Raw genomic sequence first — 27,130 nt, forward strand, 5'->3', positions numbered from 1 at the left:
CAGTCTATTTTAGTAGTGCTAATTGTAGAAGTTTAAGAAACAAACAAGAGCAGTGGTGAATATTACCAGTATTTTTAGTTTAGCCAATTAAAAAATTATGACTGGCATGGAGGATTTGAGTTTACAGCATCTTCACATTTGGCTTGGCTAAATAAAAGCATTCTCAAGGGTTGACTTATGCTGTAACCTGTCATATCTTATTACACCGTTTCAAACGTTTAGCCTGGATGTTAGGAAGTTCTTCACAGCAAGAGTGATTGGCACTGGAATGGGCTGCCTGGGGGAGAGGTGCTGGAGTCACCATCCCTAGAGGTGTTTAGGAGGAGGCTGGATGAGGCGCTTAGTGCCATGGGTTAGTTAATTAGAAGGTGTTAGGTGATAGGTTGGACTTCATGATCCTAGAGGTCTTTTCCAACCCAATTAATTCTGTGATTCTGTGAAACTCTCTGATTTAAACCAAAACAAACTTATAATATATTCTTCAATAGCAAGAAGAAGAAGAGGGCCAAGAAACTGCAGCCAGAGAGTAAATCTGAAAGAATACCATAGTTGTTGTCAATGGTTATTGGGAGCAATTATGTCCAATGATCATCCTAAGAATAATTAAGTTTTTTGACTGCATTTGGAGCAGAATAGTAAAAAAGAAAATAAAAATAAGAAGAGATAGCTCTCGTCATTATGGTTAGAAGTTGAGCTGATGGAACCGAATGATCATTGCTTAGCTGTTTAAAATCTGCAGTGACTACAATAATATGGATTAGAGGCAAATAGGAACATTTAGGAAGGAATTTGGAGAAACATTATAATCCTAATAGCCTACAAAACAACTGATGATGTATTCACAGCTGCTTAGAACCGCTAGAAGAGAGTTGCATATATTTGAGATTGTACAGTTGAATTAGCTGTTGTTACACATCATCATTTACTCATTGACACTTGCATAATGTATAGGAAGCTTTATTTATTTATTTTCCCCATTTATTTCTAAGGTCCCTCTGTGTTACTTCACATCCAACCTTTTCTCTTGAAGGAAAACTTCAAATCCACACCTCCAGTATAATTTATGAAATAATTGCTTTTTGGAAAGTAATAACCAGATAATTAGTTTATCTTAAAATTTAAAGTTCAGTTATATACTGACTTTAAATATCCTTTTATGTATAATTTTGCATGAGTATTTTTTCAGCAACTCTGTTACAAAACTGATGATAAAGAGATTGTTCAAATGGTCCAAGGGAAAATGAATCATGAGGTGTCAGGTATAGACAAGGCTGTCTGTACCAGACTGCTATGCTAATTGTAGGGAAGTGGAGTCCATAATTTTGTAATAAAAATACCAAGGCATTTAGAAAGTGAGAATAAAGCAGGCTGTAAACTCCAGTGTAGCTACATTTGATCCCTAAAGAGTTTGAAGCAAACAGCATTCCATCTGTGTCTCTTTGAAATTAAAGTTTTGTGTTTACTAAGTCAGAAATACTCAAGTAGAAAAAGATAATGTGGCAAAATACATTCTTAGGAATCTCCCTTTTTAAGAGGATATAATAGGCATGGGTTTATAAAAGCAGGGCATTCTTTACTGTCCCCAGAAACAGCCTAAATGATTTTTGCTTTGGAAAATAGTAGTTTAACAAGGAAGTGTCATTTTCTACCAGATGTGTTCTCCAAATATCCAAACATAGTAATCAGAGAAATTAAGAGATGGGGCGGGATCTGTGTGCAGCTAAAATTGGCATGGAAATCATAAATTACTTTTCCTCACAGTAGGTAAAATATAAGTTATCATTACTGTCACATGGTTTAGTAGACACAGGCAGCGTCAGAATAAGATAATTTTCTTTCCTTTGTTCCTCTGTGTGCCTTGTTTGGCAAGACATGTTTTTGTAACTTAGTCTCTGCAGAAATGGATCTGAAAAAAATCTGCAGTAAAATGAAGAAAGAATTACAACTGGGAGCTTAATGAATAAGCCATATACTCATTCACTGTAAATTCAAATGAAGTCCAGTAACTTTACTAATATCTTGGAGAAAATTAGTCACCCAGGAGCAAATATGTCAATGATGGAGTAAGGATAAACTCTTTCTGGGAAATGGACATGTGTCTGTAGGTCATTTTAAAAGTATTTGCTGAAATCCTAAGCTCTTAGATGGTGCAGCTAGCAAAATGGATGAAAGCATGTGGTGATCATGAGACTAGGAGTTCTCCATCTGTACAGGTATTGGTTAATTAATCACCCCAGTACTCTTGCAAAATGGGTAGCCATTATCCTCATTTTTACTTAGCTGAATTTTTTTTCTTCTTTTGGAACAAAATAGAATACTTAATTTTGCACAATCATTTTTTTTTATGCTCTGTATTGTTTAACATCTAGGATCTCAGAGTGTAGTACTTCAATGAAATCATCATATATTAGCATATAAGTTAAGCCAGTCTGGTATTCTGAGTTCCTCCAAACAGTTTCTTCGTAAATCAAAGAAACAAGTTGATGTGGAATTGCTGGCACAAGCAGGAAGAAGTCTGCTCGTGTCCCAGATATGTGTAACTGAATGAAGTCTGTCTGGTAATTGACACTTGATGATGAGGGTGATGGGGAATTGGAACAGGTTGCTCAGAGAGATTGTGGAGTCTCGTCTAGAGACTTTCAAAAGCCACCTGGATGTGGTCCTGTGTGGCCTGCCCTAGGTGATATTGCTTGGGCAGGGGAGTTGGACTTAATGATCTCTGGAGGTCCCTCCCAACCCCTAACATTCTGTGATTCTGTGAATAATTAGGCAATAAGCATCTCTCCGAAACCCTCTGCTCCCCAGGTTACGATCATAACCCTGCAATTTGTTACTCATGATCTAGTTATATATTTGTTGTATGAGTTCTGGGTTATTCAGTACTGCTCTAAAAGCTCTGACTGACGATTTCTTTATATTTTTTTAAGAAAAAAGGCCTGCATACTCATTATTCTTACTATCCACTAGGCACAGCACTTTTGAGTCTTTTGGGAGAGTATGTCCTTTATGCAACATCTTAGCATAGCATCCTCCATTTGCCCTCTATTTAGCCTTCTAGTTGTAGAAGCATTAGTCCTCTATTTTGGTGGTTCCTTTACAATTTCATGCCTTGATGTGAGGATGAACAGTTCTTTTATGCCAACACAGTAGAGTACAGCACAGGCCCATCTTAAAAAGGAAGTTGTTCAGTCCTTGACCTTTAAAATACATACTTGCTAGAGCTTTATTTGACTGAAATCTGTGGGGTTGTTCATCAGGTCAGCCTAGGTAGGGAACCCGGCAGTATTTTTGTAAATGCTTGTGTTGGAATACTACTTACTCATTCAGAGTGCATACATGGTTCTGTGGGTTAGACTCAGAAAATTGCTGCAGTCTGATGCAGTGGTACATCAGCTCACTGCCACCTTTTGGCATTGATCCCAAGGGCTGAATCTTATCACAGCCAAGTTTTGCAGCACTTCTAAGCCATACTGTATAAAGTACTTGAGAAAATTAACTGATCTCTAACTGTAGAATTCAAGGACATTATAATAAAATAATGTAGTAATACAATCATGAACAGTAAAATATAAATGGCAGATTGTATAATCCTATTGTACAATAAATGCATCTCAATAAGCAGAGAGAATGTGTTTAGAATGCCATGGAACCAAGTTATTACAGCAAGATCAATTAGATGTGATTGACCTCAGAGGCCTATTTAAATTACTTCAGTAGGAAGCATTAATATCTTGGGTATGGCTTCTAGGAAACATGCCATATTAGCTGTAACTTTCTTTCACAGACTTTTAATAACTGAACAGATAATTTACTGGGTGTGCTATAAGAGACTACATATCTTAAAGCAAAATAATTAAGTAGATCCTTAACTTCAAATAAATTTCAGTTTTAGAAACAGCACTAGAAGTTGTTTCAAGTCTAGACACAAACCACTTCTTATGAAGTTTTAGAAGTTGCTAATTTCCCATTTTTGTTGTTTAAAAACTCTTCATTGTGCGACTGCTGCAGCAGTTGGAGAGCACTGTAAGGGAGACTAATAGACTGATACTATGAAATTTGCAGATAGGAAAACCAGACACACTGGCATACTTAGAACTTTCCTTTTGTTGCTTCCCATTGCAATAATTTAATCTATTTTCATTATAGAAGGTCAGAATTTACTTCTCAAGTTGCCTGTAGTGTGTGATAAGAGAGAGGAGTGATGCACATGTAGATGCCTTACATTAACACTTTGTCGGCCAGTTTCAGCAGGTTTTTTGAGGACTCTTCTCTCTGTTTACAAGACCAACGAGGTGAAAACATAAAAACTTTTATTCACCACAGAGCCAAAGGGCTCAACAGAGCTGCAAAACAAGTTGGAAAAGTTTTCTGGTTCTTTGTGAAGATTTCCATGGCAGCTAGAGTCTTGGAGCAAGTCACCTCAGACACACTCAAACAAGACTGCAGTATGTTAATCACTAATAACGGTCTGCAGAGATGACTTTGTGGACATTTTCTATAGATAATAGACAAGTAGCTATGTCTTTTGAGGTGTTTTGGGTCTGTTTTTCAGCTAGATACTTTCTGTTGAATTTAATTTGGAAGCTGTGGGTACATGAAATCTTTAAAAAATAAAGCAGAGTCTAACAGGGCATTAGATGCCAAAGTTCCCAACAGCTTCTGAAAGGAGAGACCTCAATGGCTCAGTTCTTCCAGATGCAAATTGAGAATATTTTCCACCTTAATATATTCTGATGATTACTGAGTTTTTTAATCAGAGGAGATAGTTTTCAAAGAGAGCTCAGTCACTTTGCTTTGATGAGACCTCTCCTGGAGTACTGCATCTAGTCTGGAGCCCTCAGTATAGGAAGGACATGGACCTGATGGAGGGGGTCCAGAGAAGGTCCATGAAAATGATCAGGGGTTTAGAGCAACTCTGCTACAAAGACAGGCTGAGAGAGCTGGGGTTGTTCAGCCTGGAAAAGGGGAGGCTCCAGGGAGACCTAATAGTGGCCTTCCAGTATCTGAAGGGGAGCTACACGAAGGATAGACTGTGCACAAAGGCCTGCAGTGACAGGGTGAGGGGCAGTGCCTTCAAACTGGAGAAAAGCAGATTTAGATGGGATATTAGGAGCAAGTTCATTACTATGTGGGTGGTGGAACACTGGAATAGGTTGCCCAGGGAGGTGGTTGAAGTTCCTTTCCTGTAGATGTTCAAGGTCTGTTCAGTTTTGGGCACTTCAATACCAGAGAGATTTCAAGGTGCTGGAGCAAGTGCAGAGGGCAGCAAAGCTGGTGAAGGGCCTGGAGAATAGATCTTATGAGGAGTGACTGAAGGAGCTGGGACTGTTTAGTTTGAAAAAGAGGAAGCTGCAGGGAGACCTCATCACTCTATGGCTATCTGAAAGGACATTCTGGAGAGGTTGGTGCTGGTCTCACAGGTAAATAGTGATAGAACAAGAGGGAATGACCTCAAGCTGTGACTGGGTAAGTTTAGACTAGATACTAGGAAAAAAAAATCACAGATATAGTAGTCAGGCAATGAAAGGGGCTGCCCAGGGAGGTGGTTGAGTCACCAACCCTGGCTGTGTTTAAAAGTTGTTTGGATGTGGTGCTCGGGGATATGGTTTAGGGTGCATCTGGTAGAGTAGGGTTATTGTTGGACTTGGTGATCCAGAGGGTCTTTTCCAACCTGAATGTTTCTGTGTGTGATTCTGTGTGTGTGAAGGTGCTCGCAGTGGGGCTCTGGACAACCTGATCTAGTTGAGGATGTCCTTGCTGACTGTGGGGGGGGGGTTAGGCTAGCTAAACTTTGGAGGTCTGTTCCAGCCCAGGATATTCTATGATTCTCTATGAATAAGTGGTATGGCCAGCACTCGCTTGGAATGGAAGGGCAGCCATTGGGATTCCTTTAGTTTCCACGCATGCATATTTCCCTAAAGCTTTCTGAAGCATCACATCAAGTGGAGGCTCTTCCTGAGGACAAATTGCAGAATTAGGCAGTTGCCATAATTACAGCTAGAACAAGGAATTTCTATAGCAATTGATCATTTCAAGCCTATGCACCTGAAGGTGAACAATCTCTTCCCTGCTCTCTAAGTTTTCTGTCCTAGGAAACTACATAACATTTAATAAATGCTCCCTCTCTGTACAAATAGAGCAACAGCAACAAAGGCTGCTTGATGCAGCTAGAACAGTACCCCACACTTGTGATCCTAATGCTCTGAGTAGAACATGCCTCAAGAGGAGACTTCCATGTTTTGTTTAAGGGAAAGAAAAAAATCCTTAAACTGGGGTAGATCAGAAGGTAACCTGCTGAGAATAAAAATACACAATAGTAAGTAGTGGATGGAGAGTTCTGTTATGCTTGTGCTAAGCAAATACTTGTAACAGTAAAGTAAGTATGACATGCTGGAAATGCATATGATAGAAAATAGTAATTCTGCTGTCTCTAAAGTATCCAGTTAAAAATGCTTTACCAGAATCTTAATTCACTTGAGGCCAGTCCAAGTTGTGTTCAGGCAGCTTTTCTAACATTTATGTTTACAATATTTCTGCCTGAAGTGTATAGGAGTATACATAGATACAGAATAAAAAAGCAGATGCTGTTGATGGAGCCCTAGTGCCTGATTCAGAGGTAAGAGGAGCCAGTATGATTTGTGCACTGTGGTTATGCCTGGAGGACTTGTGCAAGAATGCTGTGTAGCAGAATAGTCACAGATACTTAGAATTCTAACAGCTTGAACCTGCCAGCCCCAAATACAGCACTGGTATGCAAGGGTGAGATTAGGAATAAGGCATGGGTGTTTAATTTTTGTCTTGGAAATGCACAGTGTGCCATGGCTTTACTCTGCTGAACAGAGAGATTTTCTACAGACACTACAGGACATAAATGATAATTTAGGACAGTTTGTAGCAAGCTTAACTCTGGGGCTTGAATTTGTGAGTTTTACTAACATAAGCCTAAGGATGAGAACAGGAGAATATTTTGGTATAGTCTTAGGTCACCTGACACACTAAATCTTCGGTGCCTGCCATCACCAGTTTTAAGAGCATATTCTTTAATGGTGACTTCCTTGTCTCAGCTGCACAGGTCATTTTTCTTATCAGTATCTGTCACTACACTTCTATCTGCTGATCCTTTTAAACCATTTTCCTTCCGCTTTGCCAGTCTCTCTTTCCTATCTTCCTTTTTCTCTCATTTATTGTGCCACATTTGAGGACATCCCCTACCACATACATGCCTATAACTGCAGACCCTCTAAAAGAAAACTTTGAAGTGTATGAGTTTTCTTAAAAATCTTAAGACATTGCAAGACTAATTGCTTAAAAATATGCACATCAATGTATTAGAAAACTACAAGAAGATGAAAATTCTGAGATAGATCAATATACCACTTTTCCAATGTAGTACTCTTAGAGGCTTGCAGTTCAGAAGGTGTCATGTTTTCTGAAACAGATTTTTTTGAGGGAGAAATTAATGTTTCACTTGGTGGCTTTATGATTAACATTTAACTTCTATTGGAATTAACAGATGTGCAAAACCATATCTTATATAGCTACAACTGTTCCAAATGATTCAGTTGTTTAGGCAGAGATGCAAAGAGATACCTCATCTCATTTTCTGCCTGCCTGCAATGCATCTCCAAAAGCATGTCATGTTGCTTTGATCTGAACCATAATAATGACATATAATGGAAGTCATTAGAGATACTCTTTTTTAATAGGTTGATGGAGAATGGGAGGGATATTCTGCTTAACAAATTCTGCCTTTTGAAATATGCTGAGATTAAAGTTTACCTATACTAATTGGCTTGGTTTGTGAACCCATTTCTTTTCCCTACTTTGAAAATGTAGTGGTTTCCCAGCTGCAGTGGCTGCTTGGAGGGATACCAAACTGTCGTGAATTACACTATTTTGGCAGTGAAATGTAGCAGTGACAAATATTTGTTTGCATACTGTAATAATGAAGCGCAAAGTTAAAGCAGCAGGAATGCTTTGATCTACAGCTATGCAATTCTTCCTGTATTCAATGTAATATTAGAATTCAAATTTAACTGTCCAGAAACCTTTACCAAAATAACAGTTAGTCTAAGTATCTTCTGTGAGCAATCCTGCATGGTTACTCTGGAACTGAAGGTCTTTGTAACTCTAGGATAATGTATAATACAAACACAGTGCTGGCTTCTCGATGCTCAGCTTTCCTTCTGCCTCTAAAAAGAGTTTGATTTGCCATAGTTCTGCCTTGGTTTCTCTGCTATGTTTTTTTTTTTTGTTGTGTAAAAGGAAATGAGCCAATAGAAGAGACAGTAAAAACTTTATCAAGATTCAGCTTCTTGTGCTGTCTCATTCATATACCTTTATAAAACTGCTTGGCTTTTTTTCAAATGAAGCTGCCTCTGTATATCTGAAGGTTATTCATGGATAGAGTGAAGATGTGCTCAAGAACGTAAAGGAAGTCTAGAGTGGAGATAGAAACTTCAGCCTCTTTCAACTTCATGTCTGAGATAGAGCCCTTAATCACTAAGATATCGTTGCTCTTTGAAATAACTCCAGAAAATGCACAGACTGTCATAGTCAGTGGCTGTGTAGTGCAAATGGACTAAATCTCCTGAACTCTTGTGGATACTGTTCTCTTGTTTTCCTGTTTTCCATTACTGTTGCTTCATCTCCCAGAATTAACAGTAGCTTAAATTTGAATTTGCATCCTTCTAGTAAGAGAATCTGCATCCTTCTACTTATTGTCCCCTTACTGAAGAAGTGGCTTTGAATGGAAATTTTAATGTCTTAACTACGACATTTGAAAAGAGCTTTCAAAGATGTTGAAGTCTCTAATTAGCTGTCGTTTTCCCCAAACCAGGCAAATCTCTTAGAGTTCATTTTGCAGTGGTAGAACTATCTTTTGAGTTCATTCCAGCTTAGTTCTTGATTTCTGCACTGCTCTTGGTGCAGTGTCTGTTGTAGCATAACAATACTTGATTCTTTTTGTTTGTTTTATTTGGGAGGTTTTATTTCCCTCTTTTAAACTACTTCAGTTTTGAATAGGTAATCTAATTTGGGAAGTTATCTTCTGTTTTCAATATATTTCAATGAGGAAATTAACGTGATGTGTATAGAAGTATTTTACCAAGCTGATTTTCTGGGAAAGGGTTACTTTTCCCAGTGATGGCTTCTATTAATGCAAACAGTGAACTAATCTGCACTTCATACAGCAGAATCCTTTATCAGGCACAAGACAGGCATGCAAAGAGATAAGAGGAGCAGCAGGCTTCCAGGCAGAGGAAAAAGGGTAGGACAGCAAACAGTGAAGGAAGCTTTTCAAAGGCAGAAATGGCAGCTGACACATCTAACTTCATCTAAGCATTTAAAGCATATCTTGTTTTCCCTAAATATCAAACTTATCTGCTGTTTATAAAACACAAAAAACCCAAACAAAAACCAAAACGAAGGCAAAACTGCAGATTATGTTTCAATGATATGAAGGTCAGCCTGACTAGGAGTTTTAATGAAGATGTTGTAGTGAAGCCATCCTGATTTGTGACTTTCATGCCGTATTTTTAAAGTTTGTCACATTCTGTGACTGTCCATAATTTTTCCCTGAATAGTTCTTCTGGAAATCAAACACAGGCACTATCTCTTGCACAGTTTGGTTGAGGTGCAAGCGAACAGGAGGCACTGCAGTTTAGCCGTCTCTGACTCCCACTGCTCAGGGGAACACTGAGCTTGGTGATGAAGCTGGTTTTCCACCTGCCTTGAACCAGACTACTAACTGGCTCAAGTCTCAAGGCCATTTTTAGTCTCTGCAGATTTCTTAGCAGAATAATTTACTGCATATCCTAAAAGTGCTCTAAATTCTTAGTTGTCTCTGGATATAGGAATGAGTCAGTTGCAACCTCATACTCAGATACTGTTGTTTTATTTTAGACTATTATATGTCAAGAAACTCTAAATAATACAATATATACTTATTGTTATTTGTGTTTTGATTCCTATGCTGCACTAATATATTGTTGTATAATATTTTATTAATCCCTGGCCATTTTTTAACAACCAACTCTATCTTTCAGATGTTGCAAACACTGACTGAGACAATGTTTGACTGAAACCAAACTCAGTTTTTCCCCAAACAGCATGTTTGAAGAGAGCTGTATAATGAAATGGGAGATTCTCTTTAATTTTTAACATTTAATTTTTAAATTTAGTTTTCACTCTGCAGTTAAGAGTTGTAGTGTCTGAAGTCCCTGAATGTTACTGAACAGCAGGAATAGAGTTTATTATTCTCAGCAATAGGATTCAGTAAGCTTAATATAGGGAGTACTTTTGATTAGAGAAATCAGTTGTGGGAAGGAGAAGAGCAGCAACAGCTAGCCTCCAGAAGGTCTTGAATGTAGCCCCAACTCCCTGTCTTGACAAAGGGTCTCTCATAAACTCTGCTTAGCACCAAGTCCTTTTACACTATTAGTATGTTTCTATTAGAAGAGTAATGATTGAGATGAAACATTTCAAGTCCCATGACCAGTGAGTGTTTCAGCTACGTTTCCATCAATGTATACTGGCTAAATGGTTTTGTGCTGCTTTATCATCTCTGACTTATTGCAGTATCTACCCATCAATCTTCGACTGCAGCAATCCTGTTTCTGCCTAAAACAAGCTGTGAAGTTTGCTCACAGATAACCATGAGTGCTTCATATTCTGTTGGTAATGATTACTCTGGAGAGAAATCAGGTAATACCATGCCACACTTCACAAGGGCAAGGCTTCTTTGAATGTGCCCTGAGGTGACTCCTAACCCTCAGTGCTCAGCATGAGATGGTATGGTACTCTATGCTATTAAGCAAGCTGATTATCTTTGACTCTTGGCAAACTGAAACTAAAATGCCTTCCCTGTCTTCTGTTCTGTGACAAAAAGCTATGGCCAGCAACAGCAGGAGTTCTTCCTACGAACAGCAATGCGTGTGTGAATCACAAATTGCATGGTGTACTTCAGAGGCGCAATTCAGCAATACAGACCCTAGACCTCTGGTTTTGCTAATCATTTAAAGAAGGAAACAAAGGAACGTGTATCATTCCTGAGGCTTTGACATATTGAAAGTGAAAGTGTACAGAGAATACAACTAGGCCTTCTTTGAGTTAAGATGTAGATTGGTAGGGAAGAGAAAGTTAAACCACAGTTCTCCCACTTGAAAGTATACTGACAGACACAGACAGAATTCCCTGTCCCTTTCTTTGGATTTTTTTTTGTGCTGCAACTGCAATGCAAAATACTCCCCAGCATATGCACAGAAGCTAGTCCAAGAACAAAAATACCAACATGAAATAGCCAAAAGTTTTACAGACTAAAGAAACACTGGCAGCATAATTTATGTTAATGGACATATTAAGCTTTCACCATCTGCTCTGCCCCTAATTATGAATGCCAAAAGAACATATTTCACAGTTAAAGCAGTAGGAAAACATTATTCATGCACTTCTATGTTACTTCTACACTAACACTTCTGCAGTGCTCTCATACTGCCTACGCACTTCAGAGCAAGCTGCTCACATCTGAAACTGAACTTGGTAAAAAGTATTTTTCAGTGACTGCTTCAATGGGAGAGTATTTAATGTAGGACATATTTTAAAAGAAAAATAAGTGGGAGACGAAAGCCTTTTGTTTTGACAATAGCTTTTTGGAGGCATATATTTGAATTCCATATTAATAAAAAATGTATATCCTATATACATTGTATATTCTATATACATTGTTCCAGTTTTTCCTATGATTGTCATAATAAAAATGAAGCACAATTATTTAAGTGCATGACGTTTTACAAAGGTTATTGTTGTAATGATTAGGTTTTGGGTTTGGGGTTTTTTTGGTCACTGATTTGATTGATAACAATTTGATGAGGCAGTTACTTTTATTTTCCCAAAAAGCTCTGGCCCAAAACTATATGCAAAACTAGTTCAGTTTTATTTACAGGTTCTGATTCAGTCAGGAATTTTCACAAGGATGCTTATGGTCAATTTTTGATAATTTAGGAAAGTCAGAAAATGGAAAAGGCTAAGCCACAAGATAGCTTTACCCCACAATCAGAGGCAGAGCAGAACCCCAGCGAAAGGCCGAGAGAGCACACAAGATAAACCCAGCAAAATGTTAGCTACTATATTACTTATCACATGACATTTGGTATTGCTGATTGTGCCATCCTCTATCCCATTCTTAAAGAAAATGAAATAGAGAAATCTCCCCATTTGGTCTCTCTACACCTCGTTTTGGTTTAAGCAGTATAGCCCTTCATATACTGAGCCTTGAAAGCATGGTAGCTGTGATGAAGAATCCTATGGAGAAGAGAAAGGTCAAGGTGTCAGACTTGTGTTAAAGGAGTACAGCTATCCTCTAGATAGTCTGAAAAGCACAGGAAACCTTTAGCAATACAATACACAAAACAAGACAATTAGCTGCAAAAAATGTAATTGATTTCACATAGTTTGCAGAGCCTGAACAATGGGGAAAAAAGGCAAAGCACTGAAGAAGAATCTGAACTTTTCTTCTGAAATAAATGTTATAGTCCTGAGTAGAATGAAAGAGATCACCTTTTTCACTGACTTAGTCCTCTGCAACAAGTCAGCTGGAGACAGGCATTTTTAATGCAGCCATCCAGAGTCTGACTCTGTTAGAACCCACATTCTATTTCTTTTGTCACAGCATACAGCATTTAGGGAAAAGTATAACCTGTGTATTTTGATAAAAGTGCTGCTAAGAGATCGGCAAAAATCAAAGGTGTTGCTAGAATTTGGTAAATGAAAGGAGCAAAGTGATGCTAGGAAGTGGTTTCTTTCCTGTGAAATCAGGAAGGGAACAGAAAATATTTGTCATTCAAACATATTAAGGACTTCTTTCCTTACCCACAGAGGTGTTTAAATATAGTGCACCGATACGCGGTGAAAAACATCAGCTTGACAAAACTTGTCAGCAAGTGTCCTTGAAAATAATTTTGATATTAAATACATGTAACCTATTTGTTTCTGCAAATGACTGGAACATTTCTGCAGATAGTCTGACATGACATCCTAACCTGCTCGAGTTCAGAAGGACTTTTGTTCTAGATGTCTATTTTACAGACTTACTTTTTTTTCAGCTGTGTAAAACTAATCTTTGAGCTTGTTGAATGGGGCTTTTTGCTGAAACCTAAACTATTCTGGAGTTAAAACTACATTTGGTAGCCATTGACAATGAGCATGGGTCCACCATCTAAACAGAAAGAAAGGATGAAGCATTAATTTTAAAATTTCATGTGTGCACATGCATGGACATATGAGCATAGGAAACTATCCAAAAGGACTCCTGTGTATGGGAGTACATCTGATGTTACAAAGCACGACAGCAAAGGAATCCAGTGTCAATTGAAGGCAGCACAGTTACATTCCCCAGTACCAACAGGGGCTGAATTAGGACTGAAGCTGAACCAATGCACATATAACCATTCCTTTTGTCTCCATAATTTTACACACAGAGTAAAACATTTTCAGTGGAGAAAACCCTGAGTATGTTAGATGCAGAAGTCCAAATTCTAAATTTTGGTGCAGTATAGACTCTTAGATTTTGCGATGCACTTTGGTAGTTTATGTGAAACTAAACCCTATGAAAAGCTTGTTCTGAGATTGTATGCTACATTTTTTTCCTTCTATCCTTAGCAATTTAAACAGCTAATCAATACATGTACCTCCTTAAGTTTGAAAACCAGTATTTCTCATATGGATGTGGGCAGGAACAGCTGGTCATAGAGACTGAATCGCTTGCCGTCAGTTTTCCCTGTATTCCCTTGGTTATATTAACTTTACCTAAGGGTAGAGGATTTAAAGATAAAGTGAAAGTTAAGACATTTAGAAGCAGTAGAAATTAATTGTCTGTTCTAACAGTCCCTAGGTAAAAACTTCCATTTTCTTACAGCACCATTTAAAACACGCTGATTTCACAAGAAACACAATTGTTGTTTTTTTCCTTGGAGTCACTAAGAATTAATTACATTAAATTTATGCATCTTATTTTAAAAGTAAAAAGGAGATGAGTAGACAAAAAGTTGAGTGAGAAATGTAGAGGTCATGTTTTGTGCAGAGTCTGAGTTTCAATGTAGAGACTATTTGTGTCCATTCATACAGAGACTATTTGTGTCATTCATTCATGGGAATAAGTACATGTGGAAATAAAATCCTCTGTCATTGAGTGAAAATAAGAACATTGAGAAAAGGAATTGGCTTTTTTAAAGTATCGTGTGTATTTGCACTGGCAATTATGAAAGTGATTAAGTGGGACCTGTAATATAAAAGCTTGGGAAAAATACATGTTTAAGTATATCCAAACTCAGTACAACTGTGAAGCAAAATCCTGTCTAAGGGATCCAATACTTGAGGTGTCTTTAGTTTCCCTCTTTTCACTATCCCCAGTGATGTGGAGCTTCTTAATGCTCTTGCAGTATTCTTCTTTTGTACAGACTTTTAATTACAACAGTCACCAGAAGAAATAAGTATTCTATCAGTGTGCTGTGTTAGCAGGTCAGTTTGCTAGTCACGTAACGTTCAACTGACTGTTGTTCAAACATAACCTAATTTACTTTCTGTGCTTTTGTTCCCTGTCTCAGTTCATAGTGTTCACAGAATCACAGAATTGTCAGGGTTGGAAGGGACCTCAAAGATCAGGAACACCTCATGTTAGACCAGGTTGCCCAGAAGCACATCCAGCCTGCCTTTTAAAAACCTCCACCATCTCCTTGGGCAGCCTGTTCCAATGTCTCACTACCCTCATGCTGAAGAACTTCTTCCTAACATCCAATCTGAATCTACCTACTTCTGGTTTTGCTCCATTCCCCCTAGTCCTGTCACTACTCAACCTCCTAAAAAGTCTCTCACCAGCTTTCTTCTAGCCCCCCTTCAGAAACTGGAAGGCCACAATAAAGTTGCATCAGAGCCTTCTTCTCTCCAGGCTGAATAACTCCAACTCTCTCAAGTCTGTCTCCATAGGAGAGGTGCTCCAGCCCTCTATCATCCTCATGGCCCTCCTCTGGACATGCTCCAGCATGTCTATATGCTTCCTGTAGTGGGGGCTCCAGAACTGGACATAGTACTCAAGGTGGGGTCTCAACAGAGTAGTGTAGAGGGGGAGAGTCACCTCCCTTGACCTGCTGGCCAGTGTTGTAGGTGTCTGAAGCAGATGGCTAGCAAAGAATTAAATGTTAGGAGAAGGAGGCAGTTCATGCTTTCATCATCTTGAAATAAATATTTTTTCCTTGATATGTTTCTAGATTGATTTTCTGAAGTAAATGATACTGTGTTCTATCATATAACCTAAAAGACACGGCTGAAATTTTCAGGCAGATGGTGATGTGGAGATGTGAAGTGTTTGCTACTCTTAGGTTATTCAAGAAAGCCTGTTACTAATAGCCTATCTGCAGTCATTTTAAGCCCACATTGCTTGTGTTTGTCTGAGACACCTACAGCACTGATTACTGTAGCATGTTGTCAGCTTCGCTGTGTCAGCATGAAAAAAACCTCTTTTGATGTGGAAGAAATAGAAGGCATTCATTGTGTGCTTAGCACCATTTGTAACATTTACAGTGATAGCATGACAGCTGATAAATACAGAAAATAGTCTTCCCTTTTCTCCTCAGAAGTATATTTCCTCAGTAAGACTATATGACATTTATAGATGACTGCAATAATCAGAATAAAGAAGCAATTTTGGAATAGTGTTGATTTTTTTTCCCCTACAAAGTTCATGACTGTCAGCCTGCATTTTCCTGTAGTTTGGATTAATTAACCTCATACCTGCAGGTTTATGAGCTAGAGGAAAACAAGCCCTTTCTCCTACCTTCTACAATAGGAAAAGTACTTCCCCAATTCTTTTCTTTTTTGCACATGTTGCTTTCAAGTAGCCCTTGCAAATACTCACGGAAATATTTGCAGCTGCCAGACAGCTTATGCAAGACCAAGGACTACAGCTGGTTAAAACTGGCCAGCAAGAATGTTAGAACCAAACTGAGTTAGAGCACACATTGACTGTAAAGTGCCTCCTTTTTTCACTTGGCAGTGCTGTCTTCTGCTTGGCATTACAGCAATATGGCTCAATTAAACCATTTACTAGCTTTAAGTAATAATAAGGCTTTTAAAGGTACTGTGCATTTCTTCTGCATGAGCTGGGGGTGGAGGGGAAGTCTTTCATATGGATATGTATGAATTAAAGGAAATAAAGGATAAAAAGGCTGTTGTTTGGTTCAGGGTTTTTTGGTTAAATTAACATTTAAGGAATACTCTGTTTCCTTTGATTTATTTGTAGATAACATTGAAATTAAAAGCACTTATATTTACATCAGTAAAATAAATCAAGAAAATCAAGAACATCTTAACTAAATATTAAAGCTGAGTTAATGCAGAAGTATAGTATGTTATCCTCAGCATTTAAGAAGCTGGAAATGCTTTGAAAATTCACTACAGTATTCAGGGAAGATTTGGAAGCAAAATAATCAGACCTCCTTTTAAATTTACAGCTTGCAACAAAGTATAGATCCTCGGTTTTTTGTTGATATATTTTAGACATTGTTTCAGCGTGCTGACTACTTCCATAAACAGGTAGTTTTATGTTGTTTTAATGTCCATAACAGTATTTATCATTCACTGGAGACTAAAATGTATGTTAGGATCAGAAGTATTTGTCTGACAATAGACTAATTTAACTCTCTTTGCCTGATCCTCATGGTGGTCACCAGTAAAAAGAGCCCCCAGATCTTATTGTTTCCAGATCACTTGTCAAATGGGGAAAAGGAATCACTATGAATTTTCTTCTGCTTGCTGAAGCATTGGAACAGGCTACCCAGAGAGGTTGTGGAGTCTCATTCTCTGAAGGCTTTCAAAACCCACCTGGATACATGCCTGTGCAACCTGATCTGGGCATACCTGCATTAGCAGGAGGGTTGGACTAGATGATCTCCAGAGGTCCCTTTCAACCTCTACCATTCTATGATTGTTGAACCTGCTTGAAAGCTGAATGTGGTATGAAATAAGTTGGCCTTAAAGGTGACTCTGCTGGACCTGCAATGACCTAATAGAAAACAACTGAAGTACAGATGCCAAAGTGTAATTTTTTCCCCTTTATGCAGCATGTTGTGGTCCCCATAGCCATAGGGAATGAAGAGCTGACAACAGAAGGTAATAACTTAATTTGTCACTATGCCATTTAAGTTGCAGACTTAGTTTATAGTACACATCCGTCATAGGCTCTCCTAGAACACAGCACAGCAGTATAAGTATCAGGCCACAGTGTGTCTCCAATCCTAATACCAAAAAATAGTTCAAAGCATTGTGGTTGGTGCTTTGTTTTCAATAACTATTTATGTGTAAGCCTGCAGAGCTATAACAGGATTACTCAGAGCACATCTGAATACTTTTACATTCAAAACACTTATTTAGGAGGAAAGGTCTTGGTTTTGTGAGATGTACATATACACATTTTCTGCTGACATCTGATGGAAAAGCTGGTTTCAAGCCATTTTGAGTATTTGCTGCAGTGATTGACAGGGTATTTATCTTCCAACCAGTTGTTACAAAGCGGAGAGGATGTTACTGATGTGCAATTTATGTCTTAGAGACAGAAGGAAAAATCTTTATAATCTTACCTCTCACATGAGATGATCGTCCACTATGGAGCAGTGTCCCTGAAACACAATGAGCAGCAAGCTTACAGATACTTGTTTTCAAAGGCTGGAAATGCAAAATCACATGGTGTGATTTGTTATTAACAAACCCTCTGATTATCTTCATTATCTACTGTTCTTATTACATCTTTATTTTGTAAAATGTCTCATGACTTAACCTTGCAAATTTGCTAATCCTGCTTAATAAGGGGAGACTATTTTACCAGGAGAATAATTTGTATAGTAGTTTTTACCCTTCATTATTTCAAAATATTTTTATTTATGTACTAAACCTGCCAGCAGCACAAGTATTTGTATGAGTTTGAGATAACAGTTTTCTGCTAACAGGAGAAAAATGCAACCTAATCCTTTCATGCTAATTGAATAAGGAGTATCTTAGTGGCTTTCAACAGTATTTTAGAGGTTTCATCACTGGAAAGGACTTTTTCCAGTTTCCAGGCTGCTCTTCTATAGCTCCACTGCAAAGCAGGTCTATAGACTATTTGCGACACCTCATTGTTATGTCTTAGTAGATACTGCCTATATAGAATGTATAAATTATTAATGGCTGCAAATCTTAATTTATGTTGAGGTTCAACTCATTAACGTTACACAAGAAATCCTTTCCTGTAACCTTTACCAGGAAATGTCATTTTTTCCTGTGATAATGTTGAGTGCCCATGAAACCACTCACAGGGCTTAAGGTCAATAGTGATAAAAATAAGTCTTTGAAGAGTTATTATACATAGAGCATCAGGAAGCTGTAAAATGTAGTATAAATGGTTGAGTATAATGTGCTAACCTGATAGTTACACCTTGATTTATTAGAAAGTTAAGCACCCATTCTCTTACACAAATGAAGCTTTTCCTGTAACTGACCTCGATAGCTACCATACATGGACAGTCTCAATATTCCATGCAAAGCATTTTACAGCTTTTGGGTAATCCATTCTAGAGCAGTCTAAAAATTCTGCCAGAGCTCTGGGTGAACTGCAGCTTGTCCAGAATGTGTTTTAATTGAATTGTGGGGCTTATGCATGATAATGGTAATATAGACTTTATTTTTTCCTTATCTCTGTATTTCCTTCTCTTATTCCTGTACATCTTATGCCTTTCTCTTATTACCAGTGAATTAGGAAATACATACAATAATAGTGAGAGGATAGTAAAATGTATTTTCCTTATGAAATACATTTTGAAGTTGTAGTCTCCAGTGCAAGCAAAACACAAGAGACACTTCTTGTTACTTAGAACTAATCTCTTGGAGCAGGGCAGCCAAAAGAATAGGCCATAAGCACCTGGTTGCCTTAATTTTGAAGGCTTACCTTACTTTATTGAATAAAAATATTCTGTTCCTGTCCCTCTGAAAGTTCAATGAATCTCTAGTGAGGTTGTATTTTCGGTGTGTTTTTTTTAGTCTAGCAGGCATAACACTGAAAAATTGACACTAGAACTGAAAACTTTTCTCAAGCAACTATATGGATATGGCATTACAGGATTAGTACCACTCTCTGAGCTGTGGAATTAGACCCTAAAGAATTAAGTCACATCAACAATAAATGATAATTAAATATGTAATTACACATATTTTTATTCATAGCTGATTCATTAAAAAAAGCTACATTCAGTTGGGATACATGTTCCAGAACAATTTCTGCAGTGCCATAGGATTTTAGACTGTCTTTAATGTATCTTTGTCTCTATTTTACTTACTTTATTATGATCGATTCTAATTACAGAGCCCTTTTAGAATGGTGCTTGCATGGTAATTATTGCAATTTAAAGGTTGATTAGATTAAACCAAACAGAGTAAATGTTGCATACCTTGAAACAAAATGCAAGAACACAGTTCAGAATATATAATCTTTGAAAGATATGAAAAATAAGCTGCTCAGAACAGCACGACTCTGATTTAACTACATTGGAGTCATTTGGGGTTTGTGGCAGTCTTACTGTTGGCATAGATGCTAGAAGATCAGAGTTACACAGGCACCCACAATGTAAGGAGGACCAACATCCCCAGGCCTCACTTGGTGTATGCCCTTTTAACTTTCCTGCATTACAGATACCGTGCTCCTCCTGAAATCCATAGCCACCTACTTAGTCTGCTCTTACACAGGTGGGTCAGGGTTCCTATGAGAGAAAGAACCCATTTATACCTCATTTTAGAAGAGCTGGCAGGTCATCCCACACTGCATCTGGAGCTCTGCATGATGAATTCTCATGCTTTGTAGAGTCAGATCTACTGAAATATGAACATGAAGTTAATGCATTTTGGCCCTAGGGAATCAAATGACTGCAGAATCTAACACAGCCATGGCAGTTTCACCTTCTGTTACCTGCTCATTAGAATTCCTAGTTCTGACTCTCGGATCAGTCACGATTCATCTCAGCCAACGTAGCAGATGGGAGTCTACTAAGTCTTCTGTAATGAAAGCCTATTATGAAATACTATTAGTTCGATATTAAGATTATTTTAAATAAATGGAAGTTAGATTATTTTTCCACTTGAATGAACCTGCTTGTTGGAAAAGAGAGTGGCAGAATTAGTGTGAAGTCATGCAAAAAGAAATTTTCAGATACAGCTCTGTTCAAAAATACTGTTCTCAGTTTCAGTGGTACTGAGTGACTTGATAAATATAGTAGTTCTAAACATATGTCTGAGTTGAAAAGGTTAGGGTTTTTTAAATAGCATTTATTGATTAGGAATGCATAGAGCTAACATATGGAATAGCTTAAATCAGCAGTGCATTGAAAACACAGCTCACCTGTGCAGAGAAGCAAGCTTGGAGGCCACCTGTGCTAAAATTTAGCCTGACAGTGACTTGTGTTGCAATGCTTATGTTCCACTTGTATCTGACGATGACTTATAAAGGGTAGAGAGTTCTATCTTATTTAGAAGCAATTTAATAGTAGATTGTACTGGATACTGGAGAAACAGCAGGTATTGAAAAATTCAGGGAAGCAAAACTTGTATGGGAATTGTCTCAAAACTGACAAACAGTAGAGATAAATAAAGTGTGGAAGAAAGGCTGAGAAGCAGATGAAGAAAGGAACCATGGTAGGACTGAGCACATGAAAGAGGCCTTAAAAATAAAGCGAGTATATGAAACTGAGGCTGGTAAAATGCTTAGGTCCACCTATGTATTGCAAAGCAGGGCTCAAGAGCTCATTCACCTGTAGATGAGTACACAATAGTGGAAGCTACCCCCCCCCCCCCCCATCCCCTCAGTTCACTATGTATGTTAAATGAAAAAAAAGCAAGCCAAACCAAAAAGCACACTCAAAAACCCCAACAACAACCACAAACAAACAGCAATAACAAACAAACCCAAACCCCAAACAAACAAACTGACGTCTGTTTGCTCCCATTAGAATGCTATTCAGCTTGTGAATGAAATACATATGCAAAGCAGTTCTTTAAACAGAGCCAGGAATATTACACTAGGTATTTCACTTTATCATCGTATTTACAGTTGTGTACCATTCCCCATTTTTAATGCTGATTTAATTGCTCTCTCTCCATGGCAAGAAAGTAGTGAAGGTATCTTTCTACACAGGTAAAAAGACGCAGAAGTGTTAAATTCCATAAACCCCCTTTGCAGCTGTCAGGGATTAGGTGCAAGGAATTTGGGAGAAAGCTAATGACTCTATGATGAGCACTGATTAGAATAAATTCCAGCTGTAAGCTAGTAGTCTTGTTTCTAGAGAGCAGCAGAAATTGGTTCCCCTGTCCTTCACACTCTATGTCACAGGGCTTTTGCTGTAATTTCATGTGCTGCTGCTGGGGGAGAACTGCAGCTGGCATTTGTTCTGCCCAGCTGATAACCATTCTCTTAGAGCCCTCAGAGTTTCTAATCTGGCTACTTCCCCACAGCTGTTAGAGCTGCCCTGCATCTGCCAGCCAGTACTTTCCAGACCTATGTCTAGCCACTGGCTTTTAGCTTTCAGAGTACATCTGAATGGCTTCCCATGACACTTCACTGTTCTATATAGTATCTTGTAGGTAAGTACTGTGTATGAACACTCTACTGGAATTTATGAAGGCCTTTCGCTGCAGTGATACCACTTAAAGCAGTTTCAGGGCTTGGATATGAAATGAAGATTCTTAGATGTGGGTGGAAAAATTCCATTACACTTTCTGTCTTAAAAAAGGGTTGTCATCTCCATATGCTTCAGGAAAATCTGAGTCATGGATTTCAAATCATGCTTGTGTTACAGGCTTTGTGCTTGTGTCTTCAGCTGTAGCGACTTGTCTACAGAGTCTACTGCACTGTAACTATCTGAAATATATGGATAACATTTCCTTTGACTAGTAGACAGACCACTGGAAATACGAAGAGTTATTTCTCTAAGACTCACTAATTTGTCCTGTTCTTGACAGGAAATAACTCTAAGACAGATGAGGTTGTCCCAGTTTAGGGCCATGAGCTACCCAGCACTGGAGGACAGAAGTGACACTTACTCCTTTTGGAGAGTAAGAAAGAAGATGCTGCACAGTGACTGTAAGTTCAAAGGGAGATGCTGTTTGCAGGTGCCTATATGCAAAAGGCAATCAGGTAGAATGAATACATTCACAAGCTAGGCCAAGTCTATCAGACTAAAACCTTCTAGAATCCTCCATTCCTTCCACCCTCAGCAGGCCTGAGAGTAGGCCAAAACTGCCCTCCCCAGCTTAGGCCTTCAAGGCCTCAGGAGGCTGCATGATGCAGCTCAGAATTGCCCGCACAAACCGTGAGGCGAGTAGGAACCCGCGCTCAGTATCACAGTATCATCAGGGTTGGAAGAGACCTCACAGATCATCAAGTCCAACCCTTTACCACAGAGCTCAAGGCTAGACCATGGCACCAAGTGCCACGTCCAACCCTGCCTTGAACAGCCCCAGGGACGGCGACTCCACCACCTCCCCGGGCAGCCCATTCCAGTGTCCAAGAGAGAGATGTAAAGGGAGGGAAGGCAGGGAGGAGAGTGCTGTCAGCCAGGTACTGCTTTATAAGCGATGAGACCATCTCTGTAGTTTTCTTAAGGGAACCTGGGACCCCTCAAACTACCACAGAGCTGTGTGCAGTTCTTTCTTAACTTGCCATTTAAAAATGCTTTGTTCTGGTAACCCTCTTGTTGTCAATGGTTGCACACATGCTTGTGTAGTGTGTTCACCCGTTCCTGATCAGGTCACACAAGCAAGTTATCTTGGCTGCGGACACTTTTCTTGCAGGCTGTGCAGGGCACTGCAGTGTTGTGACTACATTACTGTTGTTAGCCAGTGTGAAATAATTCTTGTTTCTCTTGCAGTTGCATTAGAGAAACACCCTTAGTTTCCACTAGGTGGAGCACACTGCATCAGAGGCAACGCTAGTGGACAGGTGGCTTAGTGTTCCGGGTTTCATTTCACTCCAAGGGGATAATTGATAGCTGCTTTACTAAAGGGATCATAGTGGGCATACAGAGAAAGTCTTGTAAGTCTGCTAGTTCTTTTAAAAGTGAGAAGAAGGGACAATTAATTGCTGGGAAAGTTTTGCCTTTGGGTTTTGTCGTTTAAAACTTAAGATATACTATTTACCTCAAAGCTTTCTGTCCAGACTAGTGCTGCAAGGTTATCAGTAACTAAAAAGAGCTTCACATACATACTGGGTTCCTTTATGTCTTCTCCTGTCACTAGCATGCACCTTAGCTTTGTACACCAGAATCTAGAATCTCTTTCAGGAAGAGCTTAGATGTGCCATGTGGCACTACTACACTGATCTGATGCATCAGATTCCTGGATTTGAAGTTTTCCTTGTGATACCAGAAATTCTGCATGGCTATCTGCGAGGTTCTTGGTTACAGTGAGAGGATATTTTGCATTAATTCATAAAATACATATATATACACATATATATTTATACACACACACTATATATATAGCTCCTCTAATCCTCTGTCTCCATGCTAGTCTTATTGCTCAATGTGTGCACACAAGACCTGGGAAACAGGCTACGTCCAAACGATCTTGTGGCTGGCCAACAAATGCCTTTGTTCTATGCATATAGGAAAGCAGGCAGTTGTGTGGTGGAATTTGGAGGCCTGTGTCTGAGTGCTGTTCACCCCAATTAAGTTGCTGCATGGGTCAGGTTTATATGCATGCAGCAATGAAAAACACAGAGAAACAGGTACCAAAACTATGTTGTTTTCACCACCCAAGTCACACGCAGCAGAGTGGTTCTGAAACCTGTACAGAATGGGCTCTGCTTATTTATTTAGAATCCAGTATTTAGACAAAAGTTTGGGATTTTTTTCCTTTTTTAATTTTTAAGCAGCACAAGTATTCATTGGGAAGAATTGATGAGCTTTTGTTGCAGATTTGGTTTGTTGTTTTTTTTCCTGACCTACAGATTAGAGTGTTTGAAAAGGATCCCTCAGAGAGATCTAGATAGATTGGAACACTGGGCTGTGATTAATGGGATGAAATTTAACAAGTCAAAAAGCCAGATTCTGCAGCTAGGACAACATAATGCCAGGCTCAAGTATAAATTGTGAGAGGAGTGGCAGGAAGACAGCCCTGCAGAAAGAGATTTGGGTCTGCTGGTAGGCAGTAGGCTCATTATGAGCCAGCAGTGTGCCCTGGCAGCTGAGAGGGCAAACGGCGTCCCGGGGTGCATCAAACCCAGCACAACCAGATGGCCAAAAGACACAATTGTCCCACTGCATTCAACTTCACCTTGAGTGTTGTTGTGAAGTTCTAGACCCACAGTGTGAGAGATGTGAAGGTGTTGCGTGCATCCAGAGGAAGGTAAAGCTGGTGAAAGGGCTGGAAGGAATGTCCTATGAGGAATGGCTAAGGACTTTGAGCTTGTCTAGTTTGGAGAAGAGAAGGCTGAGGAGCAGCCTTGTTGCTTTCTACAGATTCCTGAGGAGGAGAAGGGGAGAGGAAAGGGGTGATCTCTTCTTTCTGGTATCCAGTAATGGGAGTGTCTCAGAGCTTCACTGGAGGAGGTTTAGACTGGACATTAGGAAGCGTTTCTTTACAGAGAGTGTAGTCAAACACTGGAACAGGCTTCCTGAAGGGGTGGTTGATGCTCCAAACCTGTTAGTGTTTAAGAGACATTTGGACAATGCCTTTCAGAACATGTTCTTAGTCACTCCTGAATTGTTTAGGCAGTTGGACTACGTCGCTGTAGGTCCCTTCTGAACAGAAACAGTTTTGGGTATTCTAAAAACAGTATTTGGGAGATACTTAAAGGCATCCAGCTAGTGAGAACTTATAAACTAGTGAGTGGGGGTTTTAATGACTGTAATAGCAGTGCATTATCCTTCAGTGCCCTGTGGCAGCCAAGTTAATAGAAGTACTTTCCTTTAGTTTTGATAAGAGCAGGTCAGATTCAAAATGTATGCTTTCAGTACACATTAAAGAATTCCCTAGCTGAAAGTTGAAAAGAGTTCCTGTTTACTGCATAGTCATCAAAGCATGACTCCTTACTGGCAAGAAAAATAAACTGAAAACTAATTTCAAGGTTCAGGATTAATTCTCTGTCAAATTGACAGAAGAGATATTACACCAGAACACATTTAGTGTACATATAGAACTATTACTGTATCTGTTCCTTTTAGTGTCTAAGTTATTACTTTGATTTCACCGCTCCACAACATGAGCATTTAAAAAGTCACCTGACTGTGTCTGGTTTAACAATCTACAAACATAGCCTTTTTCCCAGTCTGTCAGCTTGTTTCCTATTGGTATCACTGATCTCTGCTGATGACCTTTTCCTGAATGTGTGTTTTTTCCATCTTCCCCACAGCAATTGCTTAGAAATGATTGTCATATAAGGAGCTGGCTATGGCAAGCAGGAAATGTCAAAGTACTACAGCCAGCATGCTGGATCACAGAGCCAGAGCTTGCCCTACTTCATCTCACAACAGGGAGCCTGAAAATGAAGAAAGTGACCTTCCTATTGAAGATTATGCAGCAAAAGAGGCAGAACTAGCAGCTGTCAGACAAGGTAGTCCTACACTTGTGGAACACGAGTGCAATGATCACAGTGGAGATGGTGACTCCAGCTCTGACTATGTGAACAACACCTCTGAGGAAGAGGACTATGATGAAGGCTTACCAGAGGAAGAGGAAGGGATCACATACTACATTAGGTACTGTCCAGAGGATGACAGTTACCTGGAAGGAATGGACTGCAATGGGGAGGAGTATGCTTCCCATGAGGAACACCATGGTGAAACAGATGAATGTCAGGAAGCTGTAGAAGAATGGTCTGAAGGTAAAATTCAGCACCATGATGAAAATGAGATGACAGACAGGCAAGAGTGGCAGGAAGGTCAAGATAATGGCGTTCAGATTTTGGAGGATGAAGTGTCATCTTTGGAGATTCAAGACCAGGAAGAAAACATACAGTACTGTCAAAGTGAAGGTGGCTATCCAGACTATTACCCAGCAGAGGCTAATGGCAACTCGCGGGGAACATCGCCGTACCATTCTAGAAAAGAGGATACAGAGCTGGAAGAGCAGGAAGAGGACATTGACCAGATTGTAGCGGAAATCAAAATGAGTATGAGCATGAGCAGTATTAACAGTACAACAGAAATGAGCCCAGAGCACACTGGGACTGAAAACACAGCACATGACTATAAAGAGACTTGTTCAACGGGAGAAGCTGTTCACAGTGCTAACAGGCATGAGGGGAGGCCAAAATCACTGAACATCCCATCAGCCTCTAAGCAGAGTGGAGATGTGCCTAGAGGTTTTAAAGCAAAGTCAAGAACTCCAGAGGACAGACAGAAGTGGCCACAAGAGCAGGTATGAAGTTCTCAGTTTAACCAGGCTGTCAGAGACATTATGCAGATGTGATGCCAGTTATTGCAAAGAGAAACAGAGAGCAGTATTATTATCACTACTCTGTGTTGTATCCACAGCTACATAATCACACTGTATAGCTACAAAAGGTGTTGAGTGGAGTCAGTTTAGGCAGAGAACTAGGAAACAGGTTTTGGAGAAAGCAGACAATTATGAGTGAAACAAGATATTTCAGAAGCATTTACACTATATTTACTCTTCAGTGACACACTAAGTAAGCCTTAAAAGTAAGCCTTAAATTGGGGTCATCGGTGAAACACTTTCTTTTTTTTTCTTTCATTAAGGGCTTCTGTTCATTGCTTTAATAGGTGATTAATTTTAATTTTGTTTGCAGTAGAACATATGCCAAGGTTAAACAGAAGCAAAGACATACCTGCATATCACAGTCCTTTTGTACTAGGTGGGCATATCTTGACCTTAGCAAGAAAGAAGAAATAGAAATTTACATATACCAAAACCAATGTTTTTTTTCCACAAGAATGGGGTAGATATTAATTTAAACCAAGCAAAATCTTTCCTTGTTCTAATGTTGTTTTCCAGAAAAATGAATCTTTGGTCTAAACCAAAATCTTAACCACAAGAAGCTTGCTTCCAGATCAGTTTATGCAAGGTATCCTCTCCTGCTTCCTTCCCACAAAAGGACATA

The 27,130-nt window shown here is 39.1% G+C and overlaps 1 protein-coding gene across 2 annotated transcripts in view; it reads left to right on the forward strand.

Moving 5' to 3' along the window:
- APBA2 (amyloid beta precursor protein binding family A member 2) overlaps positions 1 to 27,130 on the forward strand; it is a 77,778-nt gene that overhangs the window by 17,385 nt on the left and 33,263 nt on the right. For both annotated transcript variants that reach the window (XM_064157467.1, XM_064157466.1), the window contains exon 2: positions 25,421 to 26,427. In XM_064157467.1, coding sequence (XP_064013537.1) covers positions 25,459 to 26,427 — 969 coding nt within the window. In that variant the 5' untranslated portion in view covers positions 25,421 to 25,458. The remainder of the gene's footprint in view (positions 1 to 25,420; positions 26,428 to 27,130) is intronic.

This window comes from Pogoniulus pusillus, chromosome 17 (assembly GCF_015220805.1).
Source record: "Pogoniulus pusillus isolate bPogPus1 chromosome 17, bPogPus1.pri, whole genome shotgun sequence".
Lineage (NCBI taxonomy): Eukaryota > Metazoa > Chordata > Aves > Piciformes > Lybiidae > Pogoniulus > Pogoniulus pusillus.